Genomic DNA, 27,222 nt, shown 5'->3' with positions numbered 1-27,222 from the left:
AATAGTTATAGTTAATTTTCTGTTAATACAAGTTCATATACATTTGTAAGGTACAATATTTATCGATTGATGTTCGAACATTACCCATTGTCGTTCAAACAATACTAATTGTTATGCAATAATATAATGTATAGGTAACATGATAAAAACTATAGCAGTAAAGCAAGAAAAAGAATGTTTCGACTTAATTTTCAAAGCGTACAGTGTTATTTCGTGTTATTTACGTATATTCCTATTTATAAATACACTTAATAATCAAAATAACAATGATACTGTCCCATCTTATCCAACGTGTGTTTTCGAATTTGTAAAATTTCACTTGTTGTGCGGATAGTTAAATAACTCCTCGTGTGTTTTATTATATTTTATTAAATTGGTGTCAATTAATAAAGGAATGATAGTACTAATTCGTGGTATGACCCAAAAACCGTCATCTATTTTGATTTTGGAAATATTTGACAATATGTGCTTGAGTGTCCTATCTTCCCCATTGTACTATATGCTAAATACAGTGAGATTTTCCAGTTAATAAACAATATATTTTAATGATAGAATCAGCAGAATATAAGGGGCATTTGCTTAAACTGTGCAGTCACCGGTAAAGAAAATCGATTGATGAGATATTTCACCCAGGTCCTTTCCCAAGTGCGAGAAATAGGGAACGACCTTCCCGTAGTATTTACTTTCGTAGCTCTGCTTTAAATCTTTAAGAAGAAGTTTCCAATCTCTTCTAGCGAAATCAAACGAGTCGTACTTATACCCAAACAATTCTTGGTAATAATAAGAGTTTGCAACGGTCCACGAGTTTTCGTTTAATGTGACGTAACTTGGGTTCATTGAAGCGTTACAAAACGGGGACATCGGCCAATCCCATGATCCAGAAACATCTGGACGGTTAAAGAAATCAAAAAAATGTTCCCGCTGAAACCAAAAAAATCAATATTTAAGACAAAAATACACGTACAATAACATCTTTCACATTATGTTTACAAATTAAGTTTTGATGGCTGGCATTGACGATGAGCACACCATGTGTGTCTAATGTATGGTAGGGTGGGGGAAGATGGGATGCTTGGTCAGACAAGACTTCTTTTAATTTTCGTTTCCCGGACCCCGCTTTAATAATAATCAGGAAAATAATGTCACAAATTATTCAACATTATTATCACAACTTTATAAAACGCGCCTCAAAAGTCAATTACTATTTTTAAATATTAAAAAAATATATAAAGTAGGAACAGTATAATCTGAACGGGTAAAAAAGGCAAAATAGTAAGGTGCTAATTTTAAATGCTCGCAAAAACAGTAAAGCCGATGAATTTTTATAGTTTGCGAGCGTGAATGATTAAACCAGTTTCATAGGTTTAAAAAACAACCTTGAACATTTCATACAGTTTGACTTTATTATAAGGTACTTTCATTTTTTTGTTATTACAAGTTTATAAAACATGGGACCATATGAGGAAGAAGAAGGGACACTTTTTCCGCTAGGTGTCGGTAATTGTTTAAATTAAAAATATACGGAAAAACGCACAAAGTAACGCTACAAGGTGTTAATAAGTGTAAAACAAATGAATTAAATATTAATGTTTCCTACATTAGATCAGTTATATACGTTCTTTCGTTCTGTTTACTACTACATTCATATATTAACATTGGAATAAACCGTTAAACTAAATGCTCCCCATAGAATAGAGAAACGAATTTGTCATCGAAATACCAATTGCAATAACATATTGTGCGTAACATGAAAGTATAGCAGTAGGGCAAGGAAAAGAATGTTTAAACTTGATTTTCAAAGCGTTCAGTATTATTTCGTGTTATTTACGTGTAGCATTTCTAATAACAAATGGACTAATTAATCAATATTAACAATGACTTTAAACTGTCCCATCTTATCCTGTGTGTTTTCGAATTTGTAAAATTTCACCTGTTGTGCGGATCCCTAAGGAACTCCTTGTGTGTTTTATTATATTTTTTTGAATTGTTGTCAATTAATAAACGAATAATGGTACTAATTCGTGGTATTACCCAAAACCGTCATCTATTTTGATTTTGTAAATATTGGGCAATATGTGCTTAAGTGTCCCATCTTCCCCCATTGTACTTTACAACAATACGTCCATGTTTTTTTTGGTTATAATATTACATTTTGCAAGTTTAATACATAACATCACACCGACCTTGTACGCATCCAAAAAACTTTCTTTTGTCCAATCTTGTGTTCCTAAAACATGTCTTAGTTTTTGATACAAAGCATACACTCTATCTATTTGGCTGTGGTGCAAGAAAAATGCGGAATCAAAGCAAGAGTATGCAGTTTTCAACATGCTGTAGGTACAGTTGCCACCTTTAGACACGCACATGCAGTTGTGGACCTGAATGATGAACTTTAATATCATAAACTACACTCTATTCTATATGGCTCAAAAAGTCAGTATATAACATCAGATCAATTTAAACATAAATCAGCAGCAAAACGACAGCCGTTATGGGTGAAAGCTAGTACAAGTAATAAAGGTTCAAAACAATGATTATTTGAACTAACCTGGCCGTGAGCATCAATTTCAGTCATGTCAAAAAATTCATAATTTGGCATGTTAACAGCTTGAATTATATTCTTGAGCATCAGGTTATGACGAAGGAAGCCAGCTCTTTCAACTGCCCGGTAGTTGTATCTACCAAATAAAAGTTATCAATATTTTTACACTAAAGATGCTTCTTGGTTTGTTCTTTTTAGATTAACATTATAAGAATAGTGTAGAAATAACCACGTTGACCATTGTCAAGATATATTCTTTCCGATTGATATATTTTTAACAGACGTTATCGCGCATGCGTCGAGATGCTCGTGCGCATGTCTTATCGGCCGGAACAAATAAAATACGAGCTCTAATGAATACGTACCGCCTAAAAAAAGTTATTAAGAAAATATTACTGTATTTTTTAAAATTATTTGTATGAATATCATGCTAGTGACCTACATAGATGTATGCGTTAGTTATTTTTTTCGCAAAAATCTTTGAAACATTAATATTCACATGATTCAAGTTATGACCTTACTTTTTATATTTAACACTCATCCTCGCACATTTTTGTAAAAAAATAATGCTTTGGTATTACATAGCGCTATAACATATTCAAAGCTGAATAGGTAGAAAATTCTATAAATATGTTTTTTTTATGATGAATACTGGAACGTTTTTAACGGAGGCTCGTAATAAATTTCGACCGGGAGGGTATTGTATTTGTTCCGACCTACTGCGCACTAGCATCTCGGCGCATGCGCAATAGCGCACGGTACAAATATCTCAATCGGAACAAATCTATTACGATACCAGCACTTAACAACACTTGGTTTAGATATTATTTGTTGGTTGTTTTTACACCTTGGAAGCGATGCTTTAATTTAAAAGCCTCTTAAAATATATATATATGCTGACCGGTGCTGAACAACGCTGGTGTAGTGGTTACTAAAGTTGGTTACCAGTGGTGCACCCCTAAAGTTGTTGTGACGAACTCATGCACCTCTGATTGCTTTAACTTAAAATTAGTGACGCCATTAATGAAAAATGTGTACAAGAATAAGTGGCTAATCAAAATCATTAGGAACAGGTGGTATGCGGATAAAGAGAGGACTAGTTCCGCAATTCCAAGTGATGTAAGATATAGAATTCATGTAGGGAAAACTGAAGGAAGTGGCTAAATTTGTTAAAAGTTCAAAACTGAATAATATCGCTTAAATTTTTTAAACTTTATGATGCATCCCAGGTTGCACAGTGCACACCGGTTGAAGGGAACTGCTGGTGTAGACAATATTTATATCTGAAGCATGAGTAATATTACTTACAATGTTTGATTGTTAACCAGGGGGTGACTTGGTACGTAAGTTCTATAAAATGGATTAGGAACATATTCCTTTAATATGGGATCATAAATGGTTGGGTTTTTCACTAAATCTGGAATTCCTTTGTAAGTAGGATCCGTCCAATCCCAGTAAGGAATTCCAAGCCTTTTGTTTTTCATGTGACGAGATAAGCCTAAAAATAACAAACATTTTTTATATTCCTAATAGTAAACACAAAGAACGTTGGGCATAAAATGAATAGACAAATAATTTTCCTTTTTAGTTACCACGTGTGGTTGATTGATGTACTTTTTCTTTACAGCTGACAATTTAGAGATTAGACTACTGAATTGGAGCAATTGTATCTGTCTTGTTCAAGTGTAACACACATATACGCTCATAATAGTGGCAGGACTAAGTTACTTGTGAAAATTTTCAGTTTAAGTAGTCCGGCGCTGTAGCACAGCAGCTTGTCGTTGCTTTCATTGTGTGCGTGTGTGTCCTTGGGCAAAACACTTAACTGCAATTTCTTCAACCGAGTGGTCACTGATGAGTTGTCCAAATTAGCAGCAACATTAAAAGTAATTTAAAAAAAAAAACGTAAAAAATAATCACGCACGACGTAACACTTGGTAACTCGTAAGCCAGTACGAGGTGTATGAACACCCGTGTTATGAAGAATGTCGATTTCCGGCCACGCAAGGAAAAAGTAAGTCATTCATTCAAGTAACATAAAATTTCTTGGTCGCACGCAGTCTGACATATAGTTACATTAAACATTTAACACTGTATCCTTTACTTTGTAATATACTCACCAAGTTCTAACTGCACCATGATTAGTCTATGCCATGGTAGAAACATAGGGTGGTTATGCCAGCTACAGTGTCCATTTTTATGTTCTTCAATACGATGTTTATACCATGGACATCTATTAGGCCACCCATGCCACTTAGCTATGTTCTGTATAACAGAACATAAGGAATTGTTGTATTCATAAAGTTATGACCAAAGTCAAACACATTATATTAGCTTTCTATATGCATTAAGACACAGTATTAGACATAACAAAATATGTATCAACCCAACTTACAAGGTACCCAAAGAGCGAATGATCTTGTTTAAATTTAGTGAATCCTTGAATAAAATCATGAAGTTCTTCATCGGTCAAATCCAAAAGGTTTTTACGAATTCGAAAATCTGGAAGGTTGTTTAACCAGATTAGTAACTAGCAGTACAACCCAACATAGCCAACTTACCCTTGGTAACTTTTGAACATGATCTTGATTGGCTACCAGCACCCACACATCTATTATTTGCCGATCTCCCTAACTTGGTTTTACAAAGTCGTCCTCTATGTTGCACCCCGCCCCACTCTGATACAATGCATGAACTCCAAGTTGACCAATCACCGAACATTGCTAACAAAAAAAGTACGGTGAAAAAGCAAACTAAATAAGTTACAACCAAAACATTCGTACCTCTTGTACACGTCTTTCCATTGGTTGATAATATATAACCTTTTCTACATGTACAACTACAACAACCTGATTGCAGCGTCCATACTTTCCCATGTTGGCAACGTTGAAGGCAAGACTTTGAATCTGTATCACGAAAACACGTGGAGAAATGCCCGCTAAAACCATAGAAATATTCTACTACCTGTACAATTGGGGTTGAAAACCGCCCTTGCTTTTGTATCAAAAGTAAGGTCACTGAAAGGAAAGTCGCTTCTATGAAACAAGGCGTGTTTCATCACGGCACTTGTTAGCGGTTCTGAAAATACATTTTAGCAATCTTTTGAAGAAATGTATTTAACTTGCTTTATTATTGCGTGATCGGAAAATGACAGTCGCTATAGCAGGGACGCTCCGTTTCACACATCTTGTGTCAGCTACCACATATGTTACTTTTGTGGATGGCTGCTGTTCTTTTTCTATGGCCGACAATTTAAACAACCTGTTAAGTGATCACTTAGCATTTGCACAATGATAGCAGCGACAAGCCTATTGAACCTATAACGTTAGGGGAAGGATATCTTTAGCTAACCCCTGTGCCATGATGCCAATAACGAGTGTATAGCATAGATTTAGCAGCACAACATAAAACCAGCGATACATAAACATGTATGTTTGATAAAACTTAAATGTTTTTAAAAACGGAAGGAAACTTTTATTTTGTTCAGCACCAACGCTTTTATTTGGCACTTTTCCTCAAAAAGTTTTTCGTGGTTTAACGATTACTGTTTTGCTGATTTTTTTTATCTGTTTGTCGTTTAATTAATTTGATTATTGCTCCATTTTTGGTGAGATAAGTCAATAGAATGCTGAACCTACCAAAGCAGTTGCGCTAACTATATTGTGCAATAGCAACGATTGTTGCTGGTTTTCCAAATTCCTAGTAATTATTGCGTGGATTGAAGTTTATACAGACTTGGCTTGTGTTGTGTTTATATAGGCTACAATGTAAATAAATATTGTTGCTAGTTTTCCAAGTTCCCGGTAATTATTGCCTGGATTGAAGTATATACAGACTTGGCTTGTGTTGTGTTTATATACAATGTAATGCATATTGTATAATACCATTATTGAATACGTTGTCAGGCGCCGTAGCATATGGTGGTAAGCGCGCCTGCCTGTAACATAGAGGTAATGGGTTCAAGGATCGACGTTGCTACTATTGTGGGCGTATCTGTCCTTGGGCAAGACACTTAACGGCAATTCCTCTAACCCTAACCCACTGGTCACTAATGGGTTGTCCAAATTATTAGCCATACATAAAAAAATAAAAAATCAATAAAAATAGTCACCCACAACGTAACATACATGGTAACTTGTAAGCTGACACGAGGTGCTAAACCCATGTGACTGTCGTTTTTCGCCACGCGAGGATAAAGTAAGTTACATTTATCATGTATTGAATAAGCCATAATAATTCTTACACACATTGGGTTAAATAAATTAAAATAATTGGGGCTGCTTACAAATATTTCGGGCTCAATGGGCTATGATAATATATTAAACCCGATACATTGTCCTGCTGTGAACAAGTAATTTCTTGTATTCAATTCATTGGTTTCCAAAATTGTTTTAGCGCGAATCAGAGTTTTTTGAACATCTCACGAGCGATGTACCCAAGCCTCAAACATCAAAAAAAAACTCTTTTAATTATATGCACTCTATACTATTTTTTGGATATGTATGAAGTAGACCAGTGATGTTCAAATGGCGTATCGCGATCCAGAAAGTGAAGACTAAAATACGACGCACGTAAAGGCTAAAGTACGACGTGCAAGTGCTTCTTTAACATTCAAGCTTGTTTTAAACCTCATACATGCCCAATGACTATGTGCCAATCCATATTATGACGCAAATAATCAATGTGTGTATAATCAAATTTAATGTGTACAGCGCTCATGCTTTTTTTGAAATTGACGTACAGTTTTGTATATTTTTATTAGCGAGTTATAACGACCGTTTAACTTTAATTTTTGTTTTAACGAACTTTCTAGTAATATCTTCGATAATTAATAATATAGTGGAATGGGGGAATGTGGGACACCTTTTCATTTTATTTTCTCGTACGAATTGGTAGTATACAAAGAACATTCAAAGAGTTATAAAACCTTGTCCTTGCGACTTTCATAGACCGTTGTTAATTGTTTAAAACACGATCAGGATATTTAGTAGGTTGGGGGAAGATGGGACACCTTTTCATTCCATTTTTCGTACATTTTGGTAGTAAACAAAGAACATACAAAGAATTATAAGACCTTTTCCGTGCGACTTTCATAGACCGTTGTAAATTGTTTAAAACACGACCAGGATATTTATATATTTTGTGCTAAAGGTGTCCCATCTTCTCCCACGCCACTATATATATTTTATTTTTAAGTAATATGTGTTACTTACTTTGATGTGATAAATTGTATTGTGAAATCATCAAACAAAGAAGGAACAATAATTTCAAGCATTTCATATTGATAAACCTACTAAATGTATAGGCAACCTGAAGTAATATTATTATAGTTTAATAAGTTTAGAAGTTTAATTTAATAAACCCACACGAAGCTTAAGAAACGTATTAGTAGAAGCGTTAGCGTAACCCCGCCAGGTAATCGCAAGGCCTTCTGAACCAGGGTTGAATTTAATTGCTTCGTCCGCCTATACTAGAGAAACGTAGGCCGTGCTTCGTCATATAATCTGCAGTCTACACTGTCCTAACTTCCACCACGGCCTACTAGAGATATCTCTAGTAGGCCGTGCTTCCACACTGTTTAATAGAGAGCTATACTAGGCCATGCCTACATTGTAATGTTAACCGAACCCAAAGCACAGCGGAACCCTGCATTGCAAATCAACCGATAACATTTCAAACAACAATACGTGAACTCCACGAAATTACTTGGTAAAAAGCGACTATTGAATGTGTCAGGCAGAGAGGCATTGTTTTTTGTTGGTATGCCCCTTTATTAACGGACTAATGACCATTATACCAGGCTTAGTCTATTTCCTATAATGATTTTTATTCGTGGACTCTTAAATTCCAGCACACCCACATTTAATATAGATTAGTTTTGAAGATAACTTGTTTACCAATATTTTAAAATGGACGAATTACATTATTTTCCATATCTCATCCTTAACATGGTCCATATACCGATATAAAAATATTAAAGTCCACATTCAGTACAGTGGAGAAAGACGGACCTTTTTATACGCCGGGTACCTATTTGATAAAAAAAAACGCTCTATATAGTGGAGTTTGGGTTAGATGGGACACGTTTTCTTTTTATTTTCTTAACCAATTTGGTTGTAAAAAAATCATCTAAAGGATTATAAAATCATATAGTAGGGTGGGGAAAGTTGAAACACATTTTAACTCTATTTTCTCGTCCAATGTGGTAGTAAACAAGGAACTTTCAAAGAATTATAAAACTATATGCTCAAGACTCCCATAGACCGTTGTTAACTGTTTAAAACACGATCAGGATATTCGTATATTATGCGCCGAAGGTGTCCCATCTTCCCCCATCCTACTAATCCTACTATATATTCGCCACTCCCATAAACCATTGTTTAAAACACGATGAAGTAGATATTGGGGGCGCCACAGTAAGTGACGCAGGTATATGCCATTGGGTATCTTATTTTGGGTAAGTGACGCAGGCTATGCCATTGGGTATCTTATGTCGAAAGTGGGAGAAGATGGGACCCTTAAGCACAAATTTCCAAATATTTCAAAATTAAAATAGATTGCGTTTTTTTGGGTAATACCACGAGTTAGTACTATCATTCCTTTATTAATTGACAACAATTCAAAAAATATATAATAAAACACACGAGGAGTTATTTAACTATCCGCACAACAGGTGAAATTTTACAAATTCGAAAAAACACGGGATAAGATGGGACAGTTAAAATCATTGTTTATTTTGATTAATAAGTGTATTTATTATTAGGAATACACGTAAATAACACGAAATAATACTGAACGCTTTGAAAAGCAAGTTTAAACATTCCTTTTCTTGCCCTACTATAGTTTGAACGACAATGGGTAATGTTCGAACATCAGTTGATAAATATTGTATCCTACAAATGTATATGAACTTGTAATATCAGATAATACGTATTGAAAAAGTTTACATTTTTGTCACAAATTGGGTATTACTACTCTGTTTTTCGAACAATAAGCTATACTTCTCGTAACTTATCTCCAAGTGCAAATAACTGAATTTTAAAAATAAATTTTCAAAATATTATCTTTTTATTATATCAGTAACTTATAGTTGAATAACCCATGAGGTATAAATTACTAAATTAAAAGCAAACCTTTAGAAGTTGGCAATAAAAACATACAAAACTGCAATGTGGGGGAAGATGGGACACTAAATTGAAATTCACACTAAAATGACAATAAACTGTATTCTGCAACTTGTATTTAATCTACCGAATTTAACCGGCTGTGCTAGTTTCTTTGCTATGTAAACTTTATATATATAACTTTAAACCGATATTTTTTGTTGTTTTTGTCACAAATTAAAATCATATTGACCCCTTCCTATTTTCATCATGTTTATATCTCAGTGTTTTTTTACAAAACTAAAACTAGTTTTATGAGACAAAATCAAACTGTACGAAGTATCTACGATTGTTCTATGAAGCTATGAAACTATAGTACACACTCGCAAGCTACAAAGTTTCATCGGCTTTTGTATTATTTTTGCGACATTCAAAATTAGTACCTTACTATTTCGCAGTTTTTTACCTGGTCGGTTAGTTTCGGTATAGGCTATAGGTTAACTACAACTTGCAGAATACTTTTGATATACAAATATTTTAATTTGGTGTCACATCATCTTCCTCTACTAATCTACTCTACCATATAATGTAGTGAATATATTGGCGCCGTAGCACATCAGTTGGTAAGCGCGCACACCTCTAACCCAGAGGTAATGAATTCAAGGCTCGTCTCCGCTACCATTGCGAGCGTATGTGTTCTTGGGCAAGACACGACAATTGCTCCAACCCAGTGGTCACTGATGAGTATAGTGATATAGTCCAAATTATCAGTTACACATAAACCATCTAGAAAAAAATCACCGACAAAGTAACATATACTTGGTTACTCGTAAGCTGACAAGAGGTGTATAAACACCCGTGTTATAGCGACTGTCGTTTTCTGGCCACGCAAGGATAAAGCAAGTAACATTCATTTTTTGTACCGTCATGGCTCATGGGGTATAACATATCTATAAATGCCTTCCAAATACTGCTACACGGTCACAAATAGTCACCGAAATTCCCTTTGTTAGTTACTTTTGGTTCGGTTTTGGTCGAGCTTATTCGACCGTGGTTGTAAAAGAGGTAATTGAAATTATGCTAATTGTATTACGTGGTCACTTATTAGAACGAAGTTATCTTACTTCGTTTAATTCAGCAGATATTCGTTTTGCATTCTCTACAACTGCTTTCAAACAACCCGTGCATACTTTATACACTCTTGATTATCAACTTATATTTATCAACAAATGAAACATGGCGAACTTTGCGAAACGGAACTGCTCGTAATGTACAGCGTGATTTGACTTTGTATCAAACGAAACAATAAACTATAACTTAAAGAAATTGTTGACAGCCTTTGAAAAGCCAATGTTGTTGTAGTTAAAAGCATAAAGTAACCCCAGTGTTACAATGCTTATGATAAGCCATGCAATCATCACCATGTTGGTGAAGCCGTCCTTGAAGAACAAGGGCATGTAGTCCGCCAACACTGACTTGATACCACTAGTAATAAAAGATTTGTTAGATCAATGTCAAGTTAATACACATAACTGTGTATGTGTTTCAACACAGTAAAAATATTCTAATTAAGAAATTACATTTTGAAATGCTATATTTGATTAAAAAAACTCAGTCATACTATAAATAAACGATTAAATGAATTAATGTTCTAATGGCCATATGGATTTGGCAGTGGGTAAAAATGGGTGAGGTCCTACGCTAAGCCACAACCTAGTAATTAGGTTCGAGTTGGTGATGTTGGTCCACTATCCCACTCATAAAAAATAAAAAAAGGCTTACAAAAAAAACAGAACTAGGATTTAAACCTGGGTTGGCCAATTATTTAGGCTATAAGGAAATTAAAAAGAACTAAGAAAACTAACAAAACACATACAAGTAGTTGTGATGTACAATCAAGGTGACGGTTGCAAAATCAACGATGGCGTTTCCGGGACAAATAAAACAACCAGCAACAGCTGCTAACAAACCAACGGAACCAGCTCGGTACATCACCCAGTTAGTGTTGTTTTTCTCTGGTAATAAATAAATGCAAGAATAAAGAGTAACCTACATTTTGAGATTAATTGATATTATTCTTTGAGAGATAATAAATAGGAATACGACATATTTGGCAATACACCAGTGCAAACATGAGATTTATTACCTAGTAAAGGTTGTTTTTCTTGTTTGTTTTTTTTTTAATTTATGTACACCAGTCATGTAGGAACTAGAGAAATATCGCCCACATTTTGGAAATTTTTATTGCTATGATGATTACTGATTAATGCTGCATTACTTCACCAGTGCAGCAAATTCAGCAACGCACCAGTGCAGAGAAGAGGTGTATAAAGTCATAGTCCATGGTAAATTAGGACCACTGGTATATATATATATACTTTTGGCAGAAACATGAGGTATATAAAGACGCAGGCACAGAATAAGTAACACAATATAAGACACCACTACACCAGTAAACCAGTAACAGAGAACATGAGGTATATGAATAAACTACTTTCTGCAATGGGCAAATGTCACGTATTTATGGTGTAGCATGCCGAATTGTCCCGATGCAAGAACGAATAAAGCATAACAATAAACTTATAAAGTATCATCATTTTATTTATCCTTTAGAAATTTTTATCCTCTAAAATAATTAACAATGAGAAGATGGAAATTTTCAGCTTAACGACAGTCATTAGAGCACGCTAGAAAAGGCACACAAAGTTTTGAATGTACTCTACTTACTCATAGAAGATACTTGGTGTCGTAACTCAAATGATTCTTGTGAACTGATCTCATTATGTGCTGATGATGTATTGATAGTTTGAATTGGTTGTCTAATGCATGATGTAAGTACTTGTGGAACTCTGTGACCAGCAACTATCGACTGCACTGGAATGGAAAACATTTATGGTGTTTTTAGATCATATTAGTTGTGTTAACATAAACCCATAAATTTGGGTTGCAATATTTTTTATGGGCTAGGTCTTACGGCAAGACACGCCAGGGAACCTTGGATTTATTCCATAGTTGGCCCATTACAGCATTACGCTAAAAGTATATTTTATTATTTATGGGTAAGGTTCTAAGGCAAGGCATGCCATGGGGTCTGGGATTTAGGTCAAAGTTGACATATAACTATATTGGGTTGCAGTAACTTGAGTAAGTTATGATGTAGTGCTATTAATGCATGTTAATATTGATTAATAAAAAACAATATTTATAAATAATTAGATAAAAACTTGTGCTTACCTTTCATGCATCTGACAACTCTTAATGCAGCAAAATTCATTTTTAGGATCAGATTGCACTTTATATAACTGTTCCTATGTCACTTTATAAACTACATGAATACAAAAAACAGTGATAAGTAAAACTGAAATATTTGCATTTTGCAGCATATATATTATATGTTTTATAAATGGAACATTTCTAACTTTGTAAAACAACAAAAGCAAAATTGGATGTTGTATAGAAATGTAGCAAAGACATCACAACTTACAAGTTAAGAAGTTCCCACCATAAGTTATGGCACATACTAGTAACTAGAAGCCTAACACTACGACAGACATAAACAAAGTCACTCACTTGTGCTATATATATAATATAGTTTTTAAATAGGTTTCAGTTAAACAAGTTAAACAAACAAACACATCATGAACAATATTTCTTTGATAAAGAAGCAATTTTCTCATGTTCTTTAGCGTAACTTTTTTCCATGAGCTCGAATAATGATTTGACTTCATTTTTGTCAGACTTTGAAAGAAACATAATGATCATGTCAAATCGCTTTGCTGAGGACATAGCTGTAAGAAATTCAATTGCAAAGTCTTCATTGTTAGTAAAACAATCTGAGAAACAGCGTATTATGGTCATCAGGACAGAAGGTTCTAGTTGATCTTTGAGTAATTTGTTTAATGTAGAAGTAGGTATTTGTTGTAAGTATGTATATGTTGCTTTAGTGTTGTGCTGTAATGAACGTAATGCAGCATGGAACTGGAAGCATGTGGTAGGTGCTGCTGGGATTGGGGTGGGGGTTGTAGCTTTGTTAGTTTGGATAGAACTTTCCTCTGGTATCCTTGCTGACCTTGTACTGCTCATTTCTTCAGATGGTGTTAATTTAGTTGTAGTTGTGTCGGATTCCGTTTTTGATGACTTGTGTTCAAACTTTGAAATTGTGTTTTCAGAATTTGTTTTTGATGAATCAACTGCTGTATTTGTAGCCGGGATTTCTGTGACATGAATTCGACGTAAAGGTTTTTTGGATCGACGGTTTGGAGCTTTAATAACAGGCAACACAACACCTTTCTTTGGAATTCTCTTCATATCTTTAGGTTTAGTATCTTCTTGTTTTAAATCCTTATTTCCTTCACGTTTAATCAATTCAAGCTCTTTCAGTGCTTGATTGTTGTTTGGCTCCAGTTTTAAAGCGTCGTTGAAATCTTTAACCGCACTGGCAACTTTGCCCATAGCAACTCGGGCACTACCTCTTCTAAGATAAGCTTTAGTGTAAGCAGGGTCAAGGGAAAGTGACAAAGTACAATCAGCTTCAGTTTCGATAAACTTTTGAAGCTTAAGATATGCCATTGCCCTGTTTGCAGGGAAAACAGCATTGGTTGGGTCATATTCCATACTCTTGGTATAAGAATTTACCGCATCTTTATATTTCCCAGCTTTAAAATATTTGTTTCCTTCTTCTTTTGCCTTTATTGAGAATTCTAGCTTCTTTTTTTCACTCTCCACCTCTATTTCTTTTTCTTCTTCTTTTTCTTCATTATCAATTTCTTCCAACATTGCATCAACATCCAACTTATCCCAGGACCTATAGTCTCCAGATCTTAGTCTCTTTGCTTTCTTTGTGGGCTCTTTTTCTTGCAACTTTTTGGTTTCTTTCTTTTGCGCAGCAACTCCCCGTCTTATTGGTTGCAGAACCTTCTCTTGATTTTGCGGTTTCATTTGGTTATAAACCTTGTCTTTCTTTTTAATTTCCGTCTCCCACGAGTCCAGATCTCTCAAGAAATCGTTGACTTCAGACGCGTTTTCTCGCACGTTCATTTGCAGCTTAAGCATATCCATGGGCGAATTCATATTGCTTGCTGGAATGTATGAATAAAGGAACCCCGCTCTCACCTTTTGTAAAAATTACTTTATAAGTTTATCGAAAAATGTTCGAAAACGAGCGATAAAATTGCAACGCAACTTAAACTAGAATGCTGAATCAACGGTACACATACACGTTCGGAATGTGGTAATTCCCCGTTATAAATTTACGCCTCTAAAATGTCATCTGTTCACCGCGTCACGCTTGATCAGGTATCGGCCGCGACGACAAACATTGCAAGCATCAGTAATAATAATAACAATAATAATGGAATTCAATAGGTTGTAAGCTTTATGTTCAGCACCATATTGTACCAACAGGTATCTTTAATCTATATTATATAAGTAAGAGTAATAATAATAATTAACATGGATGAATTGGCGGAAAATCTTGACGAGATATTGGAAACAGTGCTGATAGTAGACTTTGAGGACACATCACCAACCATAAAAAAGAAAAAGCGGAGTCCGAAGTCAAAAAAACAATTTGAACTACTAACTGAAGCAAAATTAATGCAGTTTGTAGAAATTTCAATTAACACATTAAAATCCGTTTTTCCAAATTACAACATTGAAGTTTTCAACCAAAGTTATGTAAAGAATATTGTTTTACTCTACAATTCGAACAAAACAGCAAACCAATTTTCAAAATGTTACATTCAATTGCTAAAATCTGATCTTCCAATTGACCTAAGAAGCTTGTTGATAAATTTATTATCACATTTAATGCAATATCGATTATGCAAAATATCCAAACAAATTTTAAATACAACTGAATTAACAAAAGTTGAAGTTGAATTAGCCAGTTACGTGGGTGGAAGAATGGTAAGAACTCTGTTTCATCGCACTAAAGAAACTTTCTATCACGCACTTAAAGAGCCAAGCACCGATCATCTTTGGCATTTAAATGAAATTGGTGTATTCTTTTATGTTCGATTTAGAGGCCATGCATTCGCAAAGCACTTTACAAATTTGTTTACTGCAAGCAAGAAGCAAAGTAGTGGCAAAGGACAACGGACATCATTTCGAGATGATTTATTACAAAGTTCAAAGTAAAAAAAGGTGGATGTTCAATGTAATGATTGTAAGCCAAGACATACCACTATAAATCAAAATATTACATTACCTATTTTAACAGTTTTATAACAATACCACTTATGATTTAACATTGAAACCGGAAGACAGCTTAATAGATTTAATTACATTTGCTGCATTTGCTCTTTCTGCAAACTGAACTCTGTTTGGATTACGGTTGGGTCCATGCGATCTTATTTTTCCAAAAAAGCCTTCTAAAACATCTTGAGAAATTCGTTTTACGATCACATATTTAGCTCCTCTTTCAAGCAATTCTCTTACTATCCCAATAATCGAGCGGGCAGTGAATTTTAAACCCGCCAGAGTTTCGCTTGACAAAATCATTTTCTTTTTTTCAGGTTTGCTAAATTTGTCACCATTTCTTTTCACCCGGTCTTCAATATTCTGCTCCCAATTGTCAAAATAAGCAATAAAAGAATTTTCCAACCATGTAAGCCTGGCATCAACAGAGGATTTAAATGGTGCCATGTTAGGATTTCTATGACCAATTGTGCTATTGCATATATCAAAAAATTTGTCCATCAGCAGAAAAAACTCACTCATAACAGGATGCTGGTGTTCTTTGAGGCAGTTACCCACCGTGCGAGACAGGACTTGAGCAGCAAGGCTTACTTTCATTTTATCAAAACTATTTGGATAGATGTGACGAAACGTTATCTTGTGCAGTTTTGTGAGATTTTCACTGGATGAGTCGCATTCATCATGATAAACGTTTTTAACAATATCCCACGTCATGTCCCCCTTGTTCCACAAATACCTCGGTGCTAAAGTTACTGCCTTGCTTCCCAAAATATTGTTGCGTGTTGTTTTAATCAAATGACTGGGGTCGCTCACCATGTACAAGTACCTGAAAATGTAAAAATACAAACACCTAAATAAAAATACAACATAAAAGCTTATCATACCTTTTTGGGTCTATTGGATGAACTGTTCTAAAATCTTGACTACCATCAGAAACAGAAATAATCAAAAACATAGATCGATTCACATGACAGCCATCACCTGAAATTTATGATTCAATAGTTAGCTTCACACGCCTCTCAAAAAAATAATGCTGAGTTAGGACTACAACCGTTTATTCATTATTATTATACATCCCGATTTACTCTAATATAGACAGCATGTAAAAGAAATCCATACCTATCAGCACCATTGGCCAAAGATTTGACAGTCTGTGTAGAAGATCCATGACATTTAACACAATAGCAGCAAGCATATTTGCATTTAGACCATCTGTACCATAATGACCAACAAGATGTGAAATTTCATTATTTGTAATTCCTGGGTAGAAATTACTAGTATTATTATACATTATTTTTTGTCAATTCAAAGACTGCCAACCTTTAACATAAATACCCAAAACATGTGTGGCTAGACTGTTGCTCTGGTTAATGTTTTCTCCAACAGCAATACCATCAACGAAACCAATGAACTTCTTAGAGTTTGCCTGGAAGACCAGTTCTTCTACAACAAATGAATATTTTCTATTTACATCTTTTAGCTTAGCACATCAAAAATATTTACTCGTGGGTGGCTGTAATTGTTTATAGCTGAAGGTAATAATATTCCAAATTCTTTTTTTTATTTACATACCGGTATATATAGCACTAATGTCAGTACTGCACAAACCAACTTCAATCTTTGTTACCTTTAATGGACATTTCATCAAAAACAACAGAAACTTGGTGATCGTGGTCTTCAATCGAACCAGGAGTGTGCAGAGATTTTAAAAGATCAATATTGATTCCACTTTCATTTTTCATGTTATTTCTGTTAAATACTTTTGTAAGTGGTTGTTTGCTACAGTGTGTTAGAAACACACCTGTACTTCCTCAGGGTTCTTTCTGAAGGTAGCTTAAGAATACCAGAATCTTTTAAAAGGCAGTAGCTTCTCCGACTATGCGAATAAAGAAGTAACGCATATCTAAACAGCAATTAGGAATATCTTGTAAGTGTGGCTTGTAATTTATCAAAAATAAATATAAACCTCATTAACTCGGGATGGAATCGATATCCTTTATTTTCGCGCTTGTTTAGTTTTTTCTGTTCGGACCAAAACAATTGATGAAAATCATCAACTTTCCCTTGACTTTGTACTGAAAATAACCAACAATAGTATGAAAAGTGTAATAATAAATCAATCAACAACTTACCTTCATTAAAACAGTCATTGATATCGTTATAGTCGTTTTCCGTGACGGAAACATACAAAGATTTTTCATCAAGTAAATCAGCCACTTTTTTCTCCAGATCTTGTATTCTGAAATAATTTGACATTGATAATTGATATTATCGATATACATATATATACAGTACTAACATCATATTTTTTTCTTTAATTGTATATTTTATTCTATTGGACAAATTCGAACTTGAAATCTTTTTCAAAGGTATGTTCTTGGTTTGATTCTCATAGCTTTCCTTGTCCTGTTTTTTCTTTCTTAACTTAGCATTCATGGCAACACAGCTCCCGCAGTGATTATCAATACCATGAACAACAGATAGAACGCAAGATGTACTCCTATAAAAACATCAATTTAATGCAAATTATGGGTCTTTTTTCTATATTCTAAAATGAATCTATTCTTGCAATTTTTTGTTGTGTTGTAATATTTGATAAAGGCATAAAACATCCCTGAAAGATCCTTACTAAACTGAAACTATACCTTTTTGCTAAAACCTTCTCTTGAGAGTGTTCACCAAATGGTGTTGGTTTACACTTCACTGAATGTAGAACAACTTCATTAAAATATTTTGAATATTCAATGTCTAATCCAGCACATATCTTCATTTTTGTTACATTTGCAATAAAAACAGCAACTGTAAAACACTGAACATCAAAATTAATCTTGCCCTGCCAACCATAATAATAATAGTCAACTTCAAATTGGCTGTTGATAAATAGCTCATGCTCTGGCTGGTAAAACTCAGAATGCTTTGTGAGACATAATATGCCATTCCCTTCCATAAACTTTGTAGACCAATCTTCTTTCAAATGAAAATATTTTGTACATGCTTTCATAAAAGCTGCTAGATCTTTATAAACTGGCACTGGTGAACTCTCAACTTCAGAATATGTTCTTTTTCTCCTGTGTTCTTCTTTTGTTAAAACTGATTCTTTTGCCATAAGCTTTTTAGGAATCGCACCAACTTTAAGCGTTTTTACTCCACCTGACAAGCAGAAAATATACTACAGTTTAAAATATACAAAACAGCATAAAAAGGTTTAAGGTAAAATTTGAAATAAAATGCAAAACTTACGTGCAAGTATAAAGTCTTGTTCGTCAAAATGAATACCACAAATTTTGACCAAGTCTGATTGGTATAATTGATTAAGCTTTTTTTTATCATCTCGACATCCTCTAACAATTCGTTCAAGTTTATCGGCCCAAATATGTTTTTCCCCGCTGCAAAACTTTTTATTGGGTACCTTGTACAGTGACATTGAAGGTTTTTCACTTGGGCACCCAGGAATACAGCACATCCATGAAGTCATGTTATAATAATTCAGCAGACAGTATATAGAACTTTTTATATTATATAATACAACTAGCTGTAGAGTACATAGTTACTTTATAACACTGTTCAAGTATTCAGTCTTGCCCTCCCTGTAAGCTGTAACACGTAGGATGCGCAAATAGGTGATTGAACTTTAACGGTAAAAAACTATATTCTCAAAAGATAAAGTAGTTCAAAACTATAACGGACTCATTTACGAGTAAGTCAGTAACATTACATTAACTTATTGATCCACCAGAGTACATCAACATAGCAATATTGCATGTAATACAGATACCCCACGATAGCGTCGTATTTCTCCACAGTGCAGAAGTACTAATAACAATCGCTAACCAAGCGTGACCGATATCTGACGAAGCGTAACGCGGTGAACAGATTGCATCGTTAGAAAAAGGCGAGAGTCCGTACGTGTATGTGTACCGTTGGCTGAATACAAAATTAATGAACTCTACCGCTACCTAAGGGTTGAAAGGAAAACGACCAAGTTACTTCACAGAAATCGTATTAGTAAAACCAAAGTCCGTATATAAGCATAGATAATACATATGTATTATCTATGATATAAGCATGTTTATTAAATTAGGTTTAATTTCTTTTAAAGAACGGAGATTAAACGTCAACGATTCTATCAAAGGTATGCCTCTAACAGTGACACAACATTCTTAAGATTATGTATATTGTTTTATTCAAAAAAAAAAATACATTGAGAAATAAATAATTCAGTAAGTAGGATTAAGATGGATCATATTTTAATTCTTTGTTCTTTTTTGTTAGAAAAAAAAAATATATTTACGAAATTATATAACCGGAGCCAAGCGACCCTAAAATTACGTTGTTGATTGTTAAAACACGATCAGGAAACATAGGTTTTGGACCTAACGGTATAACATCTTGTTCAACAGTATACTCCTGTTTTAATATGTTAACACCTATTCTTTCCCGTAGTGTTGTTCACCTGATATGTTTGTTACGGAGAAAACTTCCTCCCGTGCGTTTACGTGAAATGTCCATGTTCATGCCCCCGGTGTACACATTTGGGATGCCTGTAAAATCGATCACGTCGATCTAGATATAAGTCTGTGTAAAATTATTTAAGAGGCGAAAAGTGTAATTAGTTCAGAAGTATAAACAGTACAGCTTTGGAAAACAATGATCTGATGTTTTAAGTAACGAAAAAGTTTAACAAAAAATGACAAAAAGATGGTAAATAACAAAAAACAACAACACAAAACATGTTAAAAACCTTAAAAAAACAAGAAAACTATTAAGATTTGTTTAAATCACCTTGCGGTTAATAGTTTATATTGTACATTAATTAAAATAACCTATATATATATAGTTAAATACAATTAAAATGCTGTATGCAGTGGGGTGGGGAAAGATGGGACACCTTTTCATTCTACTTTCTCGTCCCATCTGATAGTAAACGAAGAAAATTAAAAAAATTATAAAACCGTATCCTTACGACTTCCATAGACCGCTGTAAGTTGTTTAAAACACGGTCAGGATATTTTAGTATTATGTTTTTAATGTGTCATGTCTTCCCCAACCCTACTATACCTGTTGCCGTTTCTGTTTCTTAGGTTTCACGCTCAGTTATTAATAGCCAATCAAAGCATATGTATACAATAGTAACAATACAGGACTATATGGGAAGGCCGCTAATGGTGTTGCGGTGAATGGAACGCTAACAATTATGGTTCATACGAGGGTTAAGAAATTCAATAATTTCTTTTATGATATTTATAATACGAACATACAATAGAGCGACTCATACAACGTTTAATTTATTTTTCAAGATGGGTTTTGTACGTGTTTGTTACCTGGGTGTTCTGAAGCGATTTTTTTATATAGGTCAAACTATACCGACGTTAAACTACACAAGCAGCACTAAACTAGGTTTATTTTAACGTGTAGTAAAAAATAATAATAATCTAAAGTTATTTTTTTCCAGTATGAAGTCAAAAATGGTAAATTTTATGCACATAAAACTTAGTATTGATTGTATAGTAGGGTGGGGGAAGATGGGACACTTTTAGCACTAATTATCCAAATATCCTGATCGTGTTTTAAACAATTAACAACGGTCCATGGGAGTCGTGAGAATACGTTTTTATTATTCTTTGACTGTTCTTATTTTACTGCCATATATGACGAGAAAATAGAATAAAAAGGTGTCCTATCTTCCCCCACCCCACTATATTAAATGCAGGCTAAAGCAGTTTTAAAATGTGCGTGTTTCTTCTATAAACGTATTCCTTAAAACGAAACTGTTTTATATCTTTCTTGTAGCGTGGAAATCAAAAGTTTTACGATTTAAATAAAGAGTATAAAATATCAACTGATCAGTTAGTATCCAGTCAGGGGTTAGAATTTTAGATAAAAGACGATTAAATAGTTTCGTTTAAGTGGCGTTGTTGGTGCATTAAAGAATAAGGTGGTTGTACAAATCAAATACACTTAAACATGTGCTGTACTATAAATTGTATAAACTCAGTTTAACAGTATAGTGCGCGAAAACCTGCCACAACGTTCAACCCCCTTTAGAAATTTTGATTGAACGCTCCCTGAAAGGAGTCACGTCCATCCGCGCTCTTCCAATGTGACCCGGCGACCGGCGAAATCGACGTTATTCATTATTTAACAAGCTCTGTGGTGTCTAGACGTCACGTGATTTCTACCTGTTTAAACTGCCTCCGAAACCTCTCGCTTACCATCACCCACGAGGCAGTCGCCAGAGCTGGGACGTTTTCTGCTTTCTCTTCGTTTCAATTCGAACGCTGGTCAACCAAAGGCAAAGAAACAAAGCGAGCCGACTGAACAGCGACAGACCGCCGCTTCTCGCAGCCTTTCTCTCTGCTATAAGGCTAGGGCGCAGCCGCGCAGGTACATTCGAAGGCCTTACGCAATTCTCAGATCTACTTAATCAATTCGCACAGCGCCATTACCACAAGGCATTTTATTATCTTCCATTTTCAAAGCATTTGCAATATGCATTTTTTAGCGTTTCAAATCTGACAAATGTTTAACCAAACTCCATCCATAATTTAAAGCCACAACTCATTTTTTTGTCAAATATTGCTCATTTCCAGATGTTAGCTGAAATATCCAACTTCATATATAAAAATCTTATATTTACAATAAAAATTACGTCATTGTGTTACGCCCGCCTTCCACATGTACGACGTTGGGGGTGATGTCTGTTCACTGACACATATATCTTGGCATACATTCATTCGGCTCCGACGTGCTAGCTCAGCGCCGGGCTGTTGTATGAAAGAGGCAGCGCCGGCTTCTTTTATCGCACAATTCATGGCAAGAGAGAGCATGAGCTAACGTGTGTTCGCGCCGCTGAGCCTTAAGAGAGCTTTCAGAACAAAAAAGAAGGAAACAGCGACTTGCGCGCAAGCCTCCGCTACTTGGCTGAGGCGTACAGCATGCGGTGTATTGCACAGCATAAGTCGTCATACAGGATTGACTGGGCGAGAATAAATCTACGGAGGCAGAATCAGGTGAACTTAGGCCTTAGTGGTCCAGCATACCTTGACCGAGCTCATTAAGCGAGAGTGTAATGGTGTATGAAGTACACTGTGGTAGGTGGTGAAACTATACCGGCAGTAGATTAATTGTCGACACGTTTAGTTCGGTTAACATGGCGGAGAAACAAGTAGGACTCCGTTTTAATTTAGTCTCGTTTCAATTAATTTGATCAACTACACCTAGTTATACACGGTAAGTTGTCACCATTAGTAGAAAGCTGGTTCGTGATTTCTCTGTCAAAACATGTCGGAATGGCAGACAGATATTTACTCCCAAAAAATATTTTAGCTGCGTACGATGTTCTGGCGTTACAACGTTACATAACCTATATTCTTTACGTTGGGTATATCATATATGTTTAGAAACCAATAGCTCCAATATAGTAGCGGTGTCTGGAGACGTTTAAATACTTCCGATAACGGTATTGCTCTTTATAAACGAATGCATGCTGAAATTTAATACTTAATTTGCATGCAGCTTGGGGGATATATACTATCCGGTAAAACCAGTAGCAAATTTAATACAATCATAACATCACATTTAGATACAATTTTAGTCTCAAAATTTTGGTTTAAAAACTAAACGATCTTCAGTGATGTCAGAACATTTGGGTTGTTATATTTGTAATCAAACTGACTAGAAAATCTATGTTTTGTGCAATAAGGTAGCAAATTTAAATAAGTCGTTTTGGTTATTGGCATTTTTTAAGTATTTTTTGTGCCAAGTTAAACGTTGCGAGTAATTTTCTAAGAGAGTAATAATTACACGACGAGGCCTAAGGGCGTGCTGTTTCAACGCTAGTTCGCTTTCTACGGTCATGTTCGAATGCTAAAGGCTCCAGGTCGTGACTGAAGTCGAATCCTGTTTGCTTTTGCAGCACTCCTCCTGCTCGCTGCCGAGCATAACACTCTATACCTGCCGCAGCCTCTTTCTTAAATTGTTCCAAAAGCAAACGAGGGCTATATTTAGCCACGCAGACGTTTCGCATTATAACATAAAACGTTTTCAACTTAATAGTACAGTGCACTTTTAGTGCTTATGTGCGACTTTTTAATTGATCTAATTGAAAACTATTACAGGTAACGTCATTGGTTGAACAAATGCAGGCACAAGATCAATACGTAAGTAATTCGTTTGCATCATTGTTTAAATTAGGTTGGAATGATTGTCGTATACGTGGTACGGTGTGTGTTGTATGTTGTTTGTATACGTTTGAATATTGCATAACCTACCACCTCACCTATACTTAGCCTGTCCAGACAGCCTGTGTGCCATAGAACCAACTTTGTTTATATACCTCCCTAATTTACATTCCTTTTCCCCACCCGCTGTCTGGAGAAAGTTGACCATATGGGGGAAGTCCATTAGACGCACCTTTTGCACTTGAAAAGGCGAAGTGTCTTTGCGTTTTTTTATCACGATACATTATTTCTCAAAAGCGTGCGAAGATATTCACGCGATTACATTTGTTAAAGTTTTAGAACATTTGATCAAAGAAAACAAGCACGTTACAAGCCTAGTATGCCCATGGGTGATGAGAGTCGGAAGCGGTACTGTAGAACTTAAATGCTGGGTATAACAAGGTTAATAAAGCCATCATTAGACTGTAAAGCGTGTGGGAATAAGGGACTCGCACTCAAGGCACTTGTGAGACGGGGCGAATGTAAATGGAATTGGATTGAAAATGGAATTTTTTATAAAAGTTATATAGATCGGATTTTCGATATCCTGTATTTCTGTAGTATATATGTCGTAGGTGTAAAGAGGCGCTTGTTAAGGTAATATTAGAAGAACGCCCACGTTATACAATCGGGTGAATTTTATTGATTATTATCAACGATGATTTGAAACTAGGCGTGCCGGTCATAACCAAATATCAAGGCACCGGACAAACTGTTCCCGTTTCCCGTTATTCCTTCGAGAGCAGAACTAGATCGATTCTTAGCACCTGTGGCCAATTACTCGAACGCAAGTTCCAATCCAAAGACTAGGTCACAGTTTCATTCTATAGGGTGCCGGTAAAATCGAAATTCAGTGTTTCCAAAATGTATAATTTTTTAGAATCTTAAATCAGAGTTCCTTAATCCGTATCTTTTAGAATCTATAAAACCAGTGTTTTCCAATGTATTTGTAAGTTAAAGCTGGGACGTTAAAACACCCGCATTCGCTTTATAAGAAGAAGAAAAACAAAAAGGTGTTTTATTTTCTAGTTTTGTATTTCGTAGCATTTGCCAAGCAATGAAAATGTTTCTTTTAAAGGTAATTAAACCGTTTCACCATTCACCGCCGATGTATAATTAGAGTCTATTTTAAATTTGGAATCACTGCTTTAATGATCGATTTATTGAAAATGAAGGAGGTAACTAGGCCTCTGGTTTGTGATTGTCATTACCAATTACCTTCCGTTTGTTTAAACTGTATTTTAAAGGTATAACCAGTCAGTGTATCTTTATTCTTGGTTATTGGCCAACTCCGCCCAAAATCTGAGCATGACGTGCCGTGTTGTATAGGACCTTACCCACGTAGAAATGATCTTTAAAACAGGATTACAGCTGCAACACAACGTGGTGGTAAAGTGCAATTGGTAAAATTTTAGCTGGTAGAATAGTTGTGTTCCAAAATAAGACACCACCAGCAGTTTTGGTAGCTTATCCAGCAAAGAGTTTGGAATAATTGGCCAGGAAAAGCTAAGAAGTTCTTTGTATTTCATTCAGGAGAATAAACCTTTCTCTTTCTAGCTTTGATGGCAAGAGCGACAGCAATATGTTATACGCATGCAATATTCATTAAGTATACGCAATATAAGGCAGCCAGACACGCGGGAGAAGGGAATATGTGGCTAAAGCACGACCGACTGCGAGCCTCGCTTAATTAAACCTGGATTAAAGATTCAAAGCTTTTGTATATTCCTTCGAAGCTTTGGCCCCAGCAACATAAGCTTACAAGTGCGCACTTATGCTTGTGCGTGACTCACACTGGTTTCGTCTCGCTCATAACTTCTAGAATAGTGTGTGGGGCAAGATGGGACGTGTTTTATTCTCTTTTATCGTTCCCTTTAGTAGTTAAGAATTTTTACAGAATTATATGTGCCATATACTCACGATCCTAAAAAAAATTAAGATTGTTAAAACACGATCAAGGGATATTGGAGTTTATGTGTTAACGGTACTCAACTTACCCCACAGTAATATATTCTCGTCAAAGCTTTGGCCCAGCAACACAGACCAACAAGTGCGGCACTCATGCCAGTACGTGACTCATACTAGATTCGTCTATTATTTCTCTCCGTTGGTGTACTGCGGTTAAGGAATACTGGGACCTGCGAACCCTCTTTGTAGCCGCCACGGTGTTACTTTTTGCGGTGAAATTTTAGAATTACGTTTTGTGTTACCGTGTCTACAATGGGACTGCTTTGGTTCAAATCATTATTCGTATGACGCGCTTGCTATTCTCTAAAGGGGAGGTACAGTCCTGGCCAAACGAATCCACCCAGTCGGTTAATTTACATATACAGTCAAGTGGAGAGTGAAATCTTACTTGAGGGAAATTCAACAGCAATGTTTATAAATGTGATTTTTATAAGTGTCCCATTTACCACCAACTCATGATATAAAAAGTGTCGAGTCATTTAGCGCCCACGTGTTAAAATCAGGTTTAATTTCATACATTGTATTAAACACTGACATCGCTGACTTTAGCTTTAAACCGAACGTTTAAAGATTAAGACAATTATATCATATGAATGGGCTTAATATTGAAACGAACCAGACAGTTAGTGATTTATGCCCCGTAATGCCATAGTTTACTATGGTATTAGAACTTATCTACGCAATCGCGCGCTAAAAATTTAAACTAGGGGTTTTTCACATAAATAATCGGCGGTAACGTGAATTCTAAAACATAAATTAACATTTCCGACGTTGATTTATTCGCACATTGTATCTCAAAACTAAATTTCCCAAAAACAGAAACGTGTTGAAAATTTTTCCAAGTTTTATTTGTTTTACGTTTATTAAGCTGTTTTATCAAAGCTGTTCAAAATATTATTACTTTACCAAGCGCTATTATGCAAATGTTTTTACGGACGCTTTTTTTCTCATTAGAAATCTAGCTTCTAAATAAATATTTCTAAACGTAGGCGTGTTTTAACAACTGACTTTGTCTTTTTTAACTTCGCTAGTATTTTGTAAATGGACAAAATACAAGTTTTATAGAACTATGGGGTAAGATGGGACACCTTTAGAACATAAAATCCAAATTTTCCGTTTGACATTTAAACAATAACAATGGTCTATTAGACTCATGAGGATACGGTTTTATAATTCTTTGAATGTTCTTTGT

At 35.1% G+C, this 27,222-nt stretch overlaps 3 protein-coding genes across 3 annotated transcripts; all 3 read right to left on the bottom strand.

Moving 5' to 3' along the window:
* Window positions 1-351: 351 nt before the first annotated feature.
* Window positions 352-7,871, bottom strand: LOC149729454 (hemocyanin, beta-C chain unit D-like). The gene is made up of 10 exons (XM_089887168.1): window positions 7,756-7,871; window positions 5,507-5,620; window positions 5,326-5,448; window positions 5,104-5,265; window positions 4,938-5,044; window positions 4,663-4,807; window positions 3,851-4,040; window positions 2,549-2,678; window positions 2,184-2,378; window positions 352-921 (listed from the first exon to the last, which is right to left on the bottom strand). Exons 1-10 carry the CDS (start codon window positions 7,820-7,822, stop codon window positions 580-582), a joined length of 1,575 nt encoding a protein of 524 aa, XP_089743294.1. The 5' UTR covers window positions 7,823-7,871; the 3' UTR covers window positions 352-579.
* Window positions 7,872-10,844: 2,973 nt separating this feature from the next.
* LOC149729453 (succinate dehydrogenase [ubiquinone] cytochrome b small subunit A, mitochondrial-like) lies at window positions 10,845-13,017 on the bottom strand. The gene is made up of 4 exons (XM_089887172.1): window positions 12,880-13,017; window positions 12,373-12,519; window positions 11,522-11,660; window positions 10,845-11,130 (listed from the first exon to the last, which is right to left on the bottom strand). Exons 1-4 carry the CDS (start codon window positions 12,917-12,919, stop codon window positions 10,956-10,958), a joined length of 501 nt encoding a protein of 166 aa, XP_089743298.1. The 5' UTR covers window positions 12,920-13,017; the 3' UTR covers window positions 10,845-10,955.
* Window positions 12,971-15,271, bottom strand: LOC149729452 (RNA polymerase II-associated protein 3-like). The gene has a single exon (XM_089887169.1). It carries the CDS (start codon window positions 14,713-14,715, stop codon window positions 13,282-13,284), a length of 1,434 nt encoding a protein of 477 aa, XP_089743295.1. The 5' UTR covers window positions 14,716-15,271; the 3' UTR covers window positions 12,971-13,281.
* Between the last annotated feature and the right edge of the window lie 11,951 nt (window positions 15,272-27,222).

This window comes from Ciona robusta, chromosome 10, assembly GCF_009617815.1.
Source record: "Ciona robusta chromosome 10, ASM961781v2".
Classification (NCBI taxonomy): domain Eukaryota; kingdom Metazoa; phylum Chordata; class Ascidiacea; order Phlebobranchia; family Cionidae; genus Ciona; species Ciona robusta.
The sequence above is the reverse complement of the archived record's forward strand: the minus strand, read 5'-3'. Positions and strand labels throughout refer to the sequence as shown.

Coding starts and splice junctions, on each gene's coding strand:
- LOC149729454 (XM_089887168.1), bottom strand. CDS start 7,822: ATGAAATGCTTGAAATTATTGTTCCTTCTTTGTTTGATGATTTCACAA. Junction 5,266..5,325: donor TGGAAAGACGTGTACAAGAG/GTACGAATGTTT, acceptor TTTTTTTGTTAG/CAATGTTCGGTGATTGGTCA. Junction 5,045..5,103: donor ATGTTCAAAAGTTACCAAGG/GTAAGTTGGCTA, acceptor ACAACCTTCCAG/ATTTTCGAATTCGTAAAAAC.
- LOC149729453 (XM_089887172.1), bottom strand. CDS start 12,919: ATGAATTTTGCTGCATTAAGAGTTGTCAGATGCATGAAAG. Junction 12,520..12,879: donor AGTTGTCAGATGCATGAAAG/GTAAGCACAAGT, acceptor TTTCCATTCCAG/TGCAGTCGATAGTTGCTGGT. Junction 11,131..11,521: donor ATTGTACATCACAACTACTT/GTATGTGTTTTG, acceptor TTTTATTACTAG/TGGTATCAAGTCAGTGTTGG.
- LOC149729452 (XM_089887169.1), bottom strand. CDS start 14,715: ATGAATTCGCCCATGGATATGCTTAAGCTGCAAATGAACGTGCGAGAA.